The sequence below is a fragment of the Pseudoliparis swirei genome, chromosome 13, assembly GCF_029220125.1.
Source record: "Pseudoliparis swirei isolate HS2019 ecotype Mariana Trench chromosome 13, NWPU_hadal_v1, whole genome shotgun sequence".
NCBI classification, from domain to species: Eukaryota; Metazoa; Chordata; class Actinopteri; order Perciformes; family Liparidae; genus Pseudoliparis; species Pseudoliparis swirei.
In genome coordinates, this window is record NC_079400.1 from 14,013,794 (window position 1) to 14,028,110 (window position 14,317).

At 44.0% G+C, this 14,317-nt stretch overlaps 1 protein-coding gene across 5 annotated transcripts in view; it reads right to left on the reverse strand.

Annotated features, from left to right (window-relative positions):
- Nucleotides 1-228: 228 nt before the first annotated feature.
- Nucleotides 229-14,317, reverse strand: part of exoc6 (exocyst complex component 6) — a 55,727-nt gene continuing 41,638 nt past the window's right edge. For 4 of the 5 annotated variants that reach the window (XM_056430112.1, XM_056430109.1, XM_056430111.1 and 1 more), the window contains 2 exons: nucleotides 14,120-14,232; nucleotides 229-3,696 (listed from right to left, as the gene is read on the reverse strand). In XM_056430112.1, coding sequence (XP_056286087.1) covers nucleotides 3,570-3,696; nucleotides 14,120-14,232 — 240 coding nt within the window. In that variant the 3' untranslated portion in view covers nucleotides 229-3,569. The remainder of the gene's footprint in view (nucleotides 3,697-14,119; nucleotides 14,233-14,317) is intronic. The other variant, XM_056430110.1, reaches the window with a different exon arrangement.

Below are 14,317 nucleotides of genomic sequence, written 5' to 3' on the forward strand. Positions count from 1 at the left end.
TACATCAAGAGAGAAGTAGTCATTATAGACTCTATACAACCAGAGGAGTCGCCCCCTGGTGGTCAGGAGAGAGAATGCAGCCTCCACACATGAAGTATAGACTTCGATACAACCAGAGGAGTCGCCCCCTGCTGGTCAGTAGAGAGAATGCACATTTTAAGACACTTTCCCTGCTAGCTTCACGTTTCAGACGAACAGACATCAGTGTTGCTTCAAAATAAACATGCATTATTGTTGAATAAACCTTTATTACAGCACACAAATTAAAAACAACATATTCAGGAAAACACCATCTCAGTCAGGGTGTCTCACAATGACAAAGGTAAAGCAAGGATTCCTTTGGATATCAAAATGTACCCTCTCTCCACTTGTGTGGAAGGCCAGAACATCAACCTCCCGTCTTGAAGTGCATTGAAACAATCATTGGCAGAGCAGCTTGGATGTGTGGCATTACATCAGGAGCCTGTTGCAAAGAGTTCTGTGAGCGCTGTCACAAGGTCATGTGACACATTATATATGAATGAAAATACATTCAAACATTTACTTCAAATGTAGAGAGCCAGGCCTGTATTCAGAATCATAAAGTGTATTGTCCCATATGTGACGTCTATAAACAACTAATCAGCCAAGATGATGGAGTCCATGATGTGGGCTAGGGGCAAAATGTTGATGCGTAAAATATCGACATCTTTTATTTGTTTGCCAACATGTAGCACTGGAAGAGTTCATCATGTCCAGTGACTGAGACGGTATGTGTGGTAAAAGAGAGCGTGGTGATGTGAAAATGTGCATTTTACCATGAGAGGCATCGCAATAACCTCAAGGCTATTGTTTGTGAGGCCTGGCCCAGATATTGTTGGTTGGCTTGTCATTTGAGGATTTAGGGTAAAATGAGATGAACCCCAGACTGGAGGAGTGTGCACAGAGACCCGCTGACTCACACTGAACTGGGATCTTTATTTTTGGATAACCTCCAGCAGCATTTAGTTGAACTCACTTTAAAAAATCACTCTTGTAATATTACACCGGCTCTAAACTAGAACATAATCTGAACCATACGAGTGAGCGGAGAGGAGGTACCAACAAAAAAAAACCCACTGAGCCTCTCACACACCACCATGTTCACCAATCAAGCAACACACTCTTATTAATTACATATTTACCGAGGTGTTCCCGGAGGTGCGTATCACAGTGTCAACCTCCAGTTTGTTGCAGGTAGACTGCTGCAATATTTTCTTTACAAAATATGCAGTATATACATTGGCATTTACAAGCAAACTTCTTAAAAAGGCAACACAAATGAAAACAAATCAAGTTTCAGTGCAAAACTGCCTGCTGAAAAAGGAGCACAGCCCCAAATCATAAACGGAATAGAAACGGTCTCATTATAAAACGTTTGTCATCAATAGTCATGTGCCGGTTTGAGATAACATCAACCTTCAAGCCACCAATCCATTATTGCTGTGCTTTGTGAATATTCATGGGGGTATTCATTTCACCCTGAGGAACAAAAACAAAGAATTTAGAATGCAATGTATTGTAACTGTTAAATATATATATATGAGTATATATCATCACCAATAACATCATTTCCCAAACGGGCCTTGTTTTCTTGTAAGCAGGAAGTAAGTAGTTTGAGTTGTATCAACGTCACATAAATAGTTTCCTCACCCAACAACGGACGTGGTTAACAGAGGGGGGGGGGGGGGGGGGGCGTGCACTGATGTCACCGTCACCGTCCACCAATGATGTGCCGGTTGGTCTGAGGGAGCTTGGACACCATTAACATGAGACCTGGAGGTCGGCATTGCGGCGGGTGTGCGCGTACTGACCGCATGAGCCTGCTAACGTTAGCTAGGTATGTAGCTAATGACGTCGTTAGCAATCTGTTAACTTAAGCCGAATTGATTAAGTTACATTTTTGTAGTTTTTTTTCCCTGTTCCGGCTAACGGTAATGTTAGCTTGCTAACGACATTAGCATAGCGAGCTAACTTTAGCAATTTTACAGCGTTTTTTTTGCTGCTCAACATCACGTTGCCTAACTTGAAATTACAGTTATATCACACTATTAAGGTTGTATTGTTTAACTTCAACATATACAACAATATATTACATATATGCTCATTGGGCTACTATATATATATATTAAAATGTAAGCACCTTAAACTACTAGCAGATACCTGGAGCGTAACAGACTCAGGCGGTGGACGTGGCCTCGTATGCACTACACTTGGTGTCTGCATAGGAAGCTGAAAATGATGCAGCGAGGACAAAAGGAAGATAATTGGGCTTCAATAAGGTAATCAGAGCCTCTGAAGCTAGCTCGAGCTCGTCTAACGGGTCTCATTTCTGACTTAATCCTTTCCAAAAGCCTCTAAGTTGTCGTTTACAGCCGGATGAGACCTCTTTCCCATGACATTGTGTTTTACTTGCATTTACTCCACAGCGTTAGCATCGGGTCAGTTTCCTGTGACCGTGATGACATCACATGCACACCCTCCAATGAGATGGCCTCATGCAGCGGTCACTACGACAAACAAAACCTCCGTAAGCTCCTTGGAGGCCGTGGCTGCCCAACACCCAGCTGTGTCCACCAGTGACCTACAGTCCAGTACCACAGCCTGCATTGACCAATGGCGTGTGCGTTGTGGTGACGCGTTTGGTCAGTTGCCGTGTCGCGTCGCTCAAGACGGACAAAATCATCTAAAAAGCCGTCTTTGACATTCTTGCGTGCAGAGAATATTATTATATACTATTCAGACCACAATCAGGGTGTCAAAGGCCTTAGAGACCCTCCAGGTTCAGCACTGGGAGGGTCCGCCTCACGGGCTCAGTCTGAATGCTGGACGCGAGGCAGAGCTGCCATGAGGTCAGCGCAGCGTCGCTCTGGTTTCATGAACATCAGTCTCCTGAGACGTCATCATTCACTTCTCCACTCCTCCGGGAGCTCGGCTGCACTGAGTGTCAGGAGCAACAGTTAAAGTATTGGGACAATGAGTCTTTGATAATCGATTGCTCCATTATTACTTTGACACATCGATTATTAAATAAAAAAAGAATAAAGCTAAATTGTTCATTTTTTAAATATATATACCATTTGTCTTCTTGTACAACGCTCAACTTCAATTAAAAAAGCTGTGATGGAGCTGTGATGGAGACGTTGACCTTTGACCTCATTGTCCCAGTCTCTTCCTGCGCCGCATGTTCACTCCTCTGCGTCACTCTTCTCTCACTAATGTACAAAACTTAGCTTGTCTCATCATCGCCATTAAAAATACTTTACGCTCGTCACTGTGAAGAGTAACGAGCTCAGCGTATGTGTGTTATTTACATCGTCTTCAGTGTGTGTGTGTTCCCTGCACGCCTTGTACAGTGAGTGTATTGCTGTGCCTTCATGTGCGTGTGTTTGTGTGTGTGTGTAAGCGGCCTGTCTGTCCCTTTTTTGTGTCCATGTGTTTGTGTGTAAATTCCCCGCATGTCATCTTCATGTCATGTGTGTGAACATCTTCTTCCTCTGTGAGCATCTTGGCAGTTCAGTGTGTGTGTGTGTGCGTGTGTGTGTGTGTGTTTAGGAGGACATGCCGTTGACCAGGCTCCTCAGCTGCTTCACCACGGTCTCTATCAGTTTCTGTTTGTCTCGGTCGTTCTTCCTGAACTGAGAGAAGATGTTGTTCTTCTTACTGGTGTCCTTCATCCTGGGGTGGGGGGAGAGAGAGAGGGGGGGGAGGGAGAGAGAGAGAGAGTTCTTAGAGACAGGTGGGATGTATTCTCTCAGTGCTCTCCTCACTGGGTGAAGGAGCAGTTTGCAGTGACACTTCAGTCACAGAGGAACTGTCAAGTCCAGCTCCTGTTCACCGTTTCCAAAGGACATGAAGACAACTCAAATTACTGACTTAATCTTTCTTTTATTTTTCTTTAGTTCGTTGATTGCTCTGCCAGTGAATTAGGTTGTAACCTTTAAGACAGAACATGAATTACATTTTAAATTACACATTTTAATTAAACATTTTATACTTTTCATTTTCCAAACTCAAAATGAAATATTCTTTTAACACAAAATCTGCATTTTTAAACACCATGAAATTAAACAAATCATTTCACCATTGCCGTCTTTGGGTTGAACCGTGGAGTGACCTGAAGCGTCCTCTCTCTGCTGCTTGTCTTTGCAAAATGCATCAGAGCATCCCCACAGGTGCTCCTAATAAGCAACACTGATTGCTGCTGCTGCTCCTGCTGCACTCTGGGAAATGTAGTCTCACACAACTAGGCCATCAGATTCAGCTCAACACCTCCCACTTGAGCTCCTGGTTTTTCAAATCCAGAGAGGTCACACAAACCCTTTAACCCTCTGCTTGTTCTTCAGTTGGAAGCAGAATGACAAGGCGTCTGACATCTCTATGAAGAATCGTGGCTGGGATTTTGGTTTGAAGCCTCTTGGTTCTTTCCTTGCCGTTCGCCTCCCAGGTTTTCTTCCTCATCCGGAGAAGAGTTCCTGCCACTCCCTCGTGGTTTGCTGTGTGGGATTCTTGTGCCAGCAGTGTGGACACCCATGCTTCAAATGGTAAAACTGGCACTGCCGTCTTCTCTTCGGTGAACGTCTGAATTCTGCCCCCACAAACTAGTAGTCCAGAGTTCACACCTTTGTATCCTACCAGTCCGCTTAGAGTTGTGTCTGAAAACTGTACCTTCTTGAGCTGAAAGGAAGAGGTCTTTGAGTGCCTCTTTATGTTCTTCAACAGTCAGAACAGCTTGCTTTGGTGATTCTAACTCCCACTTTGACTGTTTAGGGGCCCGGCACTTCCTCTTCAGCCACTGCTTGGCAGCTAGACAAACCCAGGCCACGACTCACCAGTTTGGACAGGCTCCCGAATCTTTTTACCTCCACAAGATCTTTAACCCAGCCAGTGGGCTTCCTTCTTAGAAGAAGCGTTGGGTTCACTCTTTGGACTTTCCTGAGTGCCTTGTAGGTCTTCTCTCGGCTGTCTCCTTGCTTGAACTCTTGTTAATGCACATGAGAATGCCTTCCTCTGAAGCTTGTTTACACTCTCCCTGGCATGAGCTGCAACCTCTCCAGCTATTTTTATAGGCCACTTCTCCACTGGCCATTTCAGGAACTCTGGTCCATTTTGCCATGTGGAGTTTTCCTTCAAATCTTCAGGAGCGCCCCCTCTTGTTATGATGTCAGCTATGTTTAGATCTCCACAGATCCAATACCAGTCCTGCACTAGTCCAGCCTTCTGGATTTCACCCACTCTATTTGCAAAGAAGGTTTTGTATCCATAACTGACTCTTTGAATGGCTCCCAAGACCGTTTGACTGTCAATTAGATGGAACCATCTCTCGATCTTCATTCGAGCATGCTTTTCCACATACTTCCTGATCCTGGCTGCGAAGACAGCACCACAGATCTCATCTTTTACAGCTTCTCCCTTCTGATCCAGGGGTGTCAGCTTGGCTTTTGATTCAACGAATCGAACTTCAGTGCCTTGACCTGTCTCCCATCTTAAGTACATCACAGCTCTATAGGTTTTGTCACTCCCATCAGAGAATGTGATGCCCCAAGGTCTCCCTTTCCAGCCAGCTGGTGTGAGGCTCCTGTGGAATCTCACCTCTCCAAGCTGCACATATTCTTCAAAAAGCGTTATGGCTTCTTCTCTGAGCCTTCCTGAGAGAGGTTTGTCCCAGGTTTCTTGGGTTAGTCTCCCACCCCCTCCTTCTTGGAATGCTTTCCTAACAAGAATTGCTCCCTTTTGTTTGGCAGGTGTAACTAAGCCGATTGGGTCATAGAGAGCCCTCCTAGTCAGTGGATTAGGTGTCTCAGTTCTCACCTCCTCCTTGAGAAGATCTTTTCCGACTCATCTTCTTCTTCCTTTTGGAAAAGTTAACTGAGGTTAACATGCAGAGCTTGTCTTCATCCATTTGGTAGCCGATACCCAAGGCTGTTGTCTTCGTCCCTCATTTGATTTGGAAGAATTAAGGTTTTACCTCGTGTCTCAGATAGACCCTCTGTCTCCATTCTTTGCTTCCCACTTTGCCCAGACCGGACCCATGGTTTGAGGAAGAAACCTCCCGCTTTCAAGATCTCTTCAACATTTTCTGTGATTTTGTCCAGTGTCTTTAGGTCATTTTGGGAGGTCAAGATGTCATCTACATAACTGTCCTCTTCCATGACTGCGCTCATCCTCCAAGTGAAGAAAGTTGGGCAGGCGTGCTGTTTCCCTCATAGCCAACTGAGCAATGCAACCAGCGGGTCTGTCTCCAATGTTGACTCTGGTAATTGCATATTCTTTTATATCTTCATCTGGGCTGTCCCTCCAGAGGAACCTGTGTAGATGCATCTCACGCTCCTCCAGCCATAAAGAGTTGTACATCTTTTTGATGTCTCCTAGAGATGCATACGTCCCTTCTCTGAACCTTAGCAGGACAGCTCTGATAGGGTTGAGAACGTCTGGTCCCTTCAGAAGAAGATCATTCATACTCATGCCTTTGTATTTCTGGCTACTATTCCACACAATACGAACTGGTGTTGTCACAGAATGAGGGTTTGGCGCCACCAGGTGGCTGACATACCACACTGGTCCGTTCCACTCGTCCATGATCTCGTTGGTGAGTCTTATGGCTGCCCCTCGTTTGACCATGTCATGGATCTGGGTAGCATATGCGATTTTCCTGTCCGGTTCTCTACTTAGTTGCTTTTCCATTCTTAAGAAACAAGCCTTGACTGCACCTTTGTTGTTTGGGAGAGAATATGGATCTACCGTCCAAGGATACTTTGCGTCCCAATGTGGATCTGGTGTGTGAGCATCCCCCTCCTTGTAGGTGAGGCCTCCTTTAATGATTTCCAGCTCCCTCTCCTCTGCAGGGGTCATTTCTTTTCCTCCCGGTGGACAGTTGCCACATCGGCATCCTCCACATCTCGGCTCACATGCAGCTCCAATGCTGTCCCAGTGCCACCACTCAAGGAACTCACGGTTACTGGCACCTGTAAATTTGGTCTGAGCCACATCCTTCTGTAGTAGCTGGACTGTGTCAGTGGTTGGACTTGTGATTTCTTGATATTTGACAGCAGCTGCCCTCATGGAGCGAGTGAAGTGTGTTTTGGACTCATATGCTGCAACCTCCACTTCCTCAAATAAGTCGGGATGTGCTCCACCCACTGTCTTCCCCAATGGACTCTCCCACAAGACGAGGTCTCCGATGATTTTTACCCTCTGGGGAGCGAGTCTTCCCTCTCGGTGGCTAATGAGAAGTTCAACCTCTTCTGGCCTTTCCAATTCATTAAGTTCGACTTCTGGGAAGAATCTTTTCAACTTCTCAGGTTCAATTCCTTGATGCACCTTGGCAATTTCATCCAAGCCATAGCAGACCATTTCATGAGCTCTCTGGGTTCCTTTCGGTGTCTTGACTCTGACTTTGAGGAGATACCTTTGTGTGTTCACTTCCATGGGCATACCACCAACCCCATGCACAACTAAAGTTATCTTTTCATGTCTTAACCTCAGTCTTTTAGCAGCCTTATGGGTAATGTAATTTGTATCCGAAGCAAGGTCAATTAGAGTCCCAATCTTCTGGCCTGCATTTGCAACATCATAATGACCGGAAGTTCAGAGAGCCCATTCATCTGCAGTAGCTCAGACTCGAGTGTCACCGCGGTTTTGTTGGTGTTGTTGAAAGCCTTTCTGCATCGAACTGCCATTTCTGGGGAAAGTTCAGACAAGATCTCCTCTTGTTCCTCCGTGAGTTTGCTCCCACCTTTGCCGTCCTTTCCGCTCTTTCTCTCTTCCCCTCTTTTGACTTCTTTTGGGCAGAGGAAAAAATGGTGGTCTGGGGTGCCACCTTCCCTTCTACAGTCCTTATTTCTGCATAGGAAGGTGTCTCTGCAGTACCCATCTTCATCATGGCATCCAAGACATTTTCTGCAGGCTCCCAGCCTTCTCAATGCAGCTTTCTTTTCAGGTAGAGCAAGTCTTTTGAACTTTCTACAGAAGAAGACTTTGTCTTTGTGCCCACTATCACCACAGACATCACATAGCTCATCAAACTCTTCTTTCTTTGTGGTTCTTGTTGAGGCAATCTTTCTGTCATACCTCTTGTCAAAACGATCTGATTTCTCCACCTTGTCTACAGTTCTGAACTGTTCGAGTCTCTCCAGTATTTCTTCTTGACTTTTCAGGAAATTCAAGGGTATGACAAAGTGGTTGTCTGATGTAACATTGTTTTTGGGTTCAACCATGAATATCACCCAGTCTCTTTTAATAAAGTCAGGCAGCTTGCTTTCAATGGTTTTAATTACCAGTGGGTTCTTTATGGCTCCAGAGTTTCCTACCTCTGTGAGATCTGCTAGGGCCTTCTCCACTGTCTGTATGAGGTCAATGACCTTTCTTGGCTGGCTCCCTCTCACATGTGGCATCTTATCCAGCTCTTCAAGGATCTCCACTATGATGGCTGACTTGTTGCCATATCTGTTCTCCAGGACTCTGAACATGTCATTGGCCGTGGTGTAGGTTGAAAGTCTTAGGTCTTTTGAGATTGTGTCATCTACACTTTACAAGAGTTGAATTTTCCTAACTTCAATCGATCCGGGATGGCTCCCCCTGCTTTTGCAGGCTTTCCCAGTCTTTCCTCCATCTGTGATATTCTCTCTTGCTTCCATTGAAGACAGGTAGAGAGGTTGGCTTGATCCGAATTATTGGTGTGGGTGTTCCCGGTTGGGGTAGTGGTTTCACTCTTGTGCCTTGCTCCTTGATCGTCCGTGCAATGGCAAATTCAGCTTTCCTTAACTCAAGCCTGTAGTAGGATGCTCTTACGTCCTTGACTCTTCCATCTAATTCATCCTTTAATTCTACAGGGATCCATCTCTCCCATGTTGATATTGCTGAGATGGCCTCTTTCATTCTCTTGTCCAAGAGCGCGAGGTGCATGTCATAGCCCTCTAAATTGGCACTTTCCACAGGTACATCAGCCGCTTTCCCATTGGCTCTTTCTGCTTCCAGGATTGCAACAGGAAGTTCACTGCTTCGAAACCTTGACCACAGGTTTGTTTGAACAATGCCTCTCATCTCCGCCAACTTTGTTTCACCTTCATTTACAGATCTATCAATGTCGGCTTCTTGCTGTTCATCAAGACCTGCTTCCTCATCCTCAGTCTTAATGTCAGCCTCCAGTCCAGTCCTGTAGTCATCATTGGCGTCGAGCATCTTTCTGAAACAGTCTGAAAGCTTTGTGAATCCCTCCTCCAACTCCACTTGAAGCATGCTGCTTGCTCCTATTGAAATAAGGTTGGCTTGTCTGGTGAAGCTGCTTTTTGCAGTGGTCCTCTCCTTCAGCTGCTGGACCGACTTCCCCAGGACATCTTCCGCCATCTTGTCTTCCTTTGTGTCAACAGCTTATTTCTGGATCTGAAGCCGTTTATCTTCAGGGCCAGGCCGCTTCGGTGGTTACAACTGTCAAGTTTCCAAAGGACATGAAGACAACTCAAATTACTGACTTAATCTTTCTTTTATTTTTCTTTAGTTCGTTGATTGCTCTGTCAGTGAATTAGGTTGTAACCTTTAAGACAGAACATGAATTACATTTTAAATTACACATTTTTATTAAACATTTTATACTTTTCATTTTCCAAACTCAAAATGAAATATTCTAACACAAAATCAGCATTTTTAAACACCATGAAATTAAACAAATCATTTCACCATTGCCGTCTTTGGGTTGAACCGTGGAGTGACCTGAAGCGTCCTCTCTCTGCTGCTTGTCTTTGCAAAATGCATCAGAGCAACCCCACAGGTGCTCCTAATAAGCAACACTGATTGCTGCTGCTGCTCCTGCTGCTGCTGCACTCTGGGAAATGTAGTCTCACACAACTAGGCCCTCAGATTCAGCTCAACAGGAACCACCCAACTCTTTCTAGATTCATATGTTTAAAACTAACTCTAGGCCCTGTTTCAGAAAGCAGGTTCAACAAACTCTGAGCCTGAACTCTGAGTTGACTAAACCTGAGATCCAAAACGGCTGCAGGTTTTTCCCCCAATTAAGATGCACACATTACTTTGGATAAGCAGGAAATGACTTAAAGCCAAAAACACTCCACCGTGATTCCCAATAGGGAGCAGCTCTATATGAAAGAGATATAGCTCTAAATGAAAGAGATATAGCTCTAAATGAAAGAGATATAGCTCTATATGAAAGAGATATAGCTCTAAATGAAAGAGATATAGCTCTATATGAAAGAGATATAGCTCTATATGAGAGATATAGCTCTAAATGAAAGAGATATAGCTCTAAATGAAAGAGATATAGCTCTATATGAAAGAGATATAGCTCTAAATGAAAGAGATATAGCTCTAAATGAAAGAGATATAGCTCTATATGAAAGAGATATAGCTCTATATGAAAGAGATATAGCTCTAAATGAAAGAGATATAGCTCTAAATGAAAGAGATATAGCTCTATATGAAAGAGATATAGCTCTAAATGAAAGAGATATAGCTCTAAATGAAAGAGATATAGCTCTATATGAAAGAGATATAGCTCGTCTTATCCGGAAATTATTTACAATGCAGGCAAAAACCAGCGGTATGGTATCTAAGCTCTATCAGTTTTTGGTGACACCTATTGAGAGGGTCTGGGAACGTGATTGCCCAGACCTGGTCACTGATTTTGACTGGCATGATGTATGGTCTAACATCTCAGAAGTATCACGCAATCCAGACAATCAGCAAATTCACTACAATTTCATTCATAGGACGTATCTCACCCCTGTGAAAATGCATCACATGAAAATAATTACCAGTCCTTTATGCACTTTCTGCCCACTAAACACTCAAGGTACATATCTTCACATGTTCTGGGATTGCTCCCCTGTTTGTCAGTTTTGGAACAATATTGCATCCAAGTTATCTGTCTTGATTAATGTTACTGTGCCTGTCACTCTCAGTGTTTTGATTCTAAATGTTTTTGATTCAGACTTTCAGCTCTCTAAAATCCAAATGCGTGTTGCATTTGCTGGACTTACAGCTGCTAAGAGAATGATTGCAACCCGTTGGAAACCACCTCATGACTTGTCTGTTCGAACATGGATGCTTTCCTTTTTGGATATTGTATATATGGAGATCTCTACAGCTCGCATAACTGGAGCATCAGAAAATACTTTGGACACTTGGGTCAACATTGCTGACTCTGAAAAATATGCTGTAGATGTGTGCTATCGCCCCGTACTTCTAATTGAACATGTCCTATGTCCTTGGTCCCTATCAATGTTATTTGTCTGTCTGTCTGTCTCTTGTGTTGTGTGTATATTTATGTCCCCCCCCCCCTCTTTCCTCTCTGCTTTATGGTTCTGAGAGACTCCTTTGGTCTCAGCATATTGTTTGTAATTTGAAAGGGCACCATGTGTTGGTGTTCCGCCATCCTGTGTGATTATGCTAAATAAAAACATTTGATCGCAAAAAAAATAAAATAAAGACATAGCTCTACACGATAGAGATATATATAGCTTTACATGACAGATATATAGCTCTACAAGATAGAGATACAGCTCTATATGATAGAGATATAGCTCTATATGATAGAGATATAGCTCTATAAGATAAATATAGCTCTAGATGGTAGAGTTATAGCTCTTATTGATAGAGTTTTAGCTCTATATAATAGAGATATAGCTCTATATTGGATTGGATTCAATCTATTGTCATTGCACAGAGTACAGGTACACAGGCAACGAAATGTATTCTCTGCATTTAACCCATCCTTAGTTATTAAGGAGCAGTGGGCTGCAGTGATGCGCCCGGGAAGAGCAACTGGGGGTTCAGTGCCTTGCTCAAGGACACTTCGACTTGCAACTAATGGGGAGAGCGGGGATCGAACCGACGACCTTGGGGTTGCAGGATGACCCCCTTACCCCACTGAGCTACAGCCACCCCATAAAAGTGATATAGCTCTACATAATAGAGATATAGCTCTACATAATAGAGATATAGCTCTATATGATACAGGAGAACATGCATGGAGAAGACAGACACCTACCCCCGGTAGACTCTGAGCAGCAGCAGCAGGAAGAGAGAGAAGGAGATTACACCAACACACATACAGAGGAATTCATCGGGTTCTCTCAAATGATGAGCAAGAATCAATGTAGTGAAGGCTCGTTAAATTGGAAGACGCTGGTACATGTTCCATCAACGTCATTTCTCTTTGACGCCACACCAAGTGGACGATAGAGTCATGTCAAGCACTCTAAATCTTTCCGTACTAGTGTCTGATGGGTAATAACCTCCCACAGCTTAACATCCATAATAACAACGGCTCCAGGGAAGCTCTTTGGGGAAGTGGATCCAGACACTCGTGTTTTTTTAAAGCATATTTTCAATTTGTACATTAAAATGTGGATATAAAATAAATTGACCAAACATCCCATTCTTAGAGATAATTTCTGGACTTTTCCAAGTCATCTTCAGTGATGATGGATCTGGTATGACGTACACCAGCGTGCTCCTCTCTGTAGAAGTCTGATGTAGAAGGCTCTAACTTATCTATGAAATCATCTTCGCATGTTTAGAATTTAGGAAAGAAAAGAGTAGTTTGCTTAGATCACCGGCCACTAACCCGTATTGGTTTATCCCGCCATACTTTTAGTTTATCCAGTCTTATCCCGCCATACTTCTTTTATCCCGCCATACTTTTAGTTTATCCAGTCTTATCCCGCCATACTTTTAGTTAATCCCGCCTTATCCCGCCATACTTTGCAGCCTTTAGTTATCAAGCTCCTCTTTTATGGAACCAGCTTCCAATTTCAGTCCGGGAGGCAGACACAGTCACCTCATGTCAGAGTAGACTTAAGACCTTCCTCTTTGACAGAGCTTATAGTTAGGGCTGAATCAGGTTCACCTGGTCCAGCCCCTTGATATGCTGCTATAGGCTTATAGCTGCCGGGGGACGTTTAGGATGCACTGAGTACCTATCTCCTCTTGTGTCTCTCCTTATGGATGCATTTTTATCTCTCTATTGCACATTATTAACTCTGCTTCCTCCCCGGAGTCCTTTTGACTTCACGTCTCATGGTGTCATCGGACCCTATGAGACGGCATAGATCCTATCTGCTGATGGATCATCGAGGTCTGGGTCGTGGAATTCCTGCTCCTGACTACGCCACTGCCCTGTTGAGACTCCGCCCACTGTTGAGACTCCGCCCACTCCTCCTCTCTACCGCCATCTGCCTGATGGATCGTGGAGGCCTCCATTGTGGAATATGCCTACTATGAACTATTCATACACTAGTCATATTCATTGAATGTATTTAAACTCTAAATCTGTCCTTCTGTACACATGACATCTATTGTTCTGTCCATCCTGGAGAGGGATCCTCCTCTGTTGCTCTCCTGAAGGTTTCTTCCCTTTTTCCCCCCTGAAGGGTTATTTGGGAGTTTTTCCTGATCCGATGTGAGGTTTTGGGGCAGGGATGTCTATGTGTACAGATTGTAAAGCACTCCGAGACAAATTTGTAATTTGTGAAATTGGGCTATACAAATAAACTGAATTGAATTGAATACTTTTAGTTAATCCCGCCTTATCCCGCCATACTTTTAGTTTATCCAGTCTTATCCCACCATACTTAGTTTATCCCGCCTTTTCCCGCCATACTTTTAGTTCATCCCGCCTCATCCTGCCATACTTTTAGTTCATCCCGCCTCATCCTGCCATACTTTTAGCCCCTTTACTGGTAATATTGAGTGCCTTTAAGGATGGTCATCACACCCAGTGTGAGCTGCCGACATAAATGTACAGTAATAATGCAGCACTGCGTTTAAAGAGATGATGCTAGCAAAGTAAATACATTTTTAAAGCTCCCATTCATGGTTTGACCCATTCTACGACTCCAACAGTTGATTCTCAGGTCTTAAAGCTTCATCGTCATCCAACACATTATCCACGAGATTTGGCTTTTTCCACGACTGGACAATTGTTGTTTTCCCGGTCTTCCCGGACATATGGACTCTGTTGACTTGTTCAGTCCAACATCCCAGCACTAGTACTCAGTTTAAAGACATTTGACCCAGTTTGTCTTCACTTTCTCTGTCTGCTTTTTAAGAAGTGATGTCATGTCCTCATATCAGATGCACTCACTTCTCCAGCAGAGCCAGGGCGGTGGCTGGGTTCACTCTCAGGTACTTGGAGGTGGGCTGGCCGTAGTCGGCCAGGTAAATAGACCAGTCCCACACCATGAACAGGTCCAGGAGCTAGAGGACACACAGAGACATACTCAGATTGAAGAAGGGTTTGCTAAAACAAGATGCTGCATCATTGCACAATCAGTTGCAATCA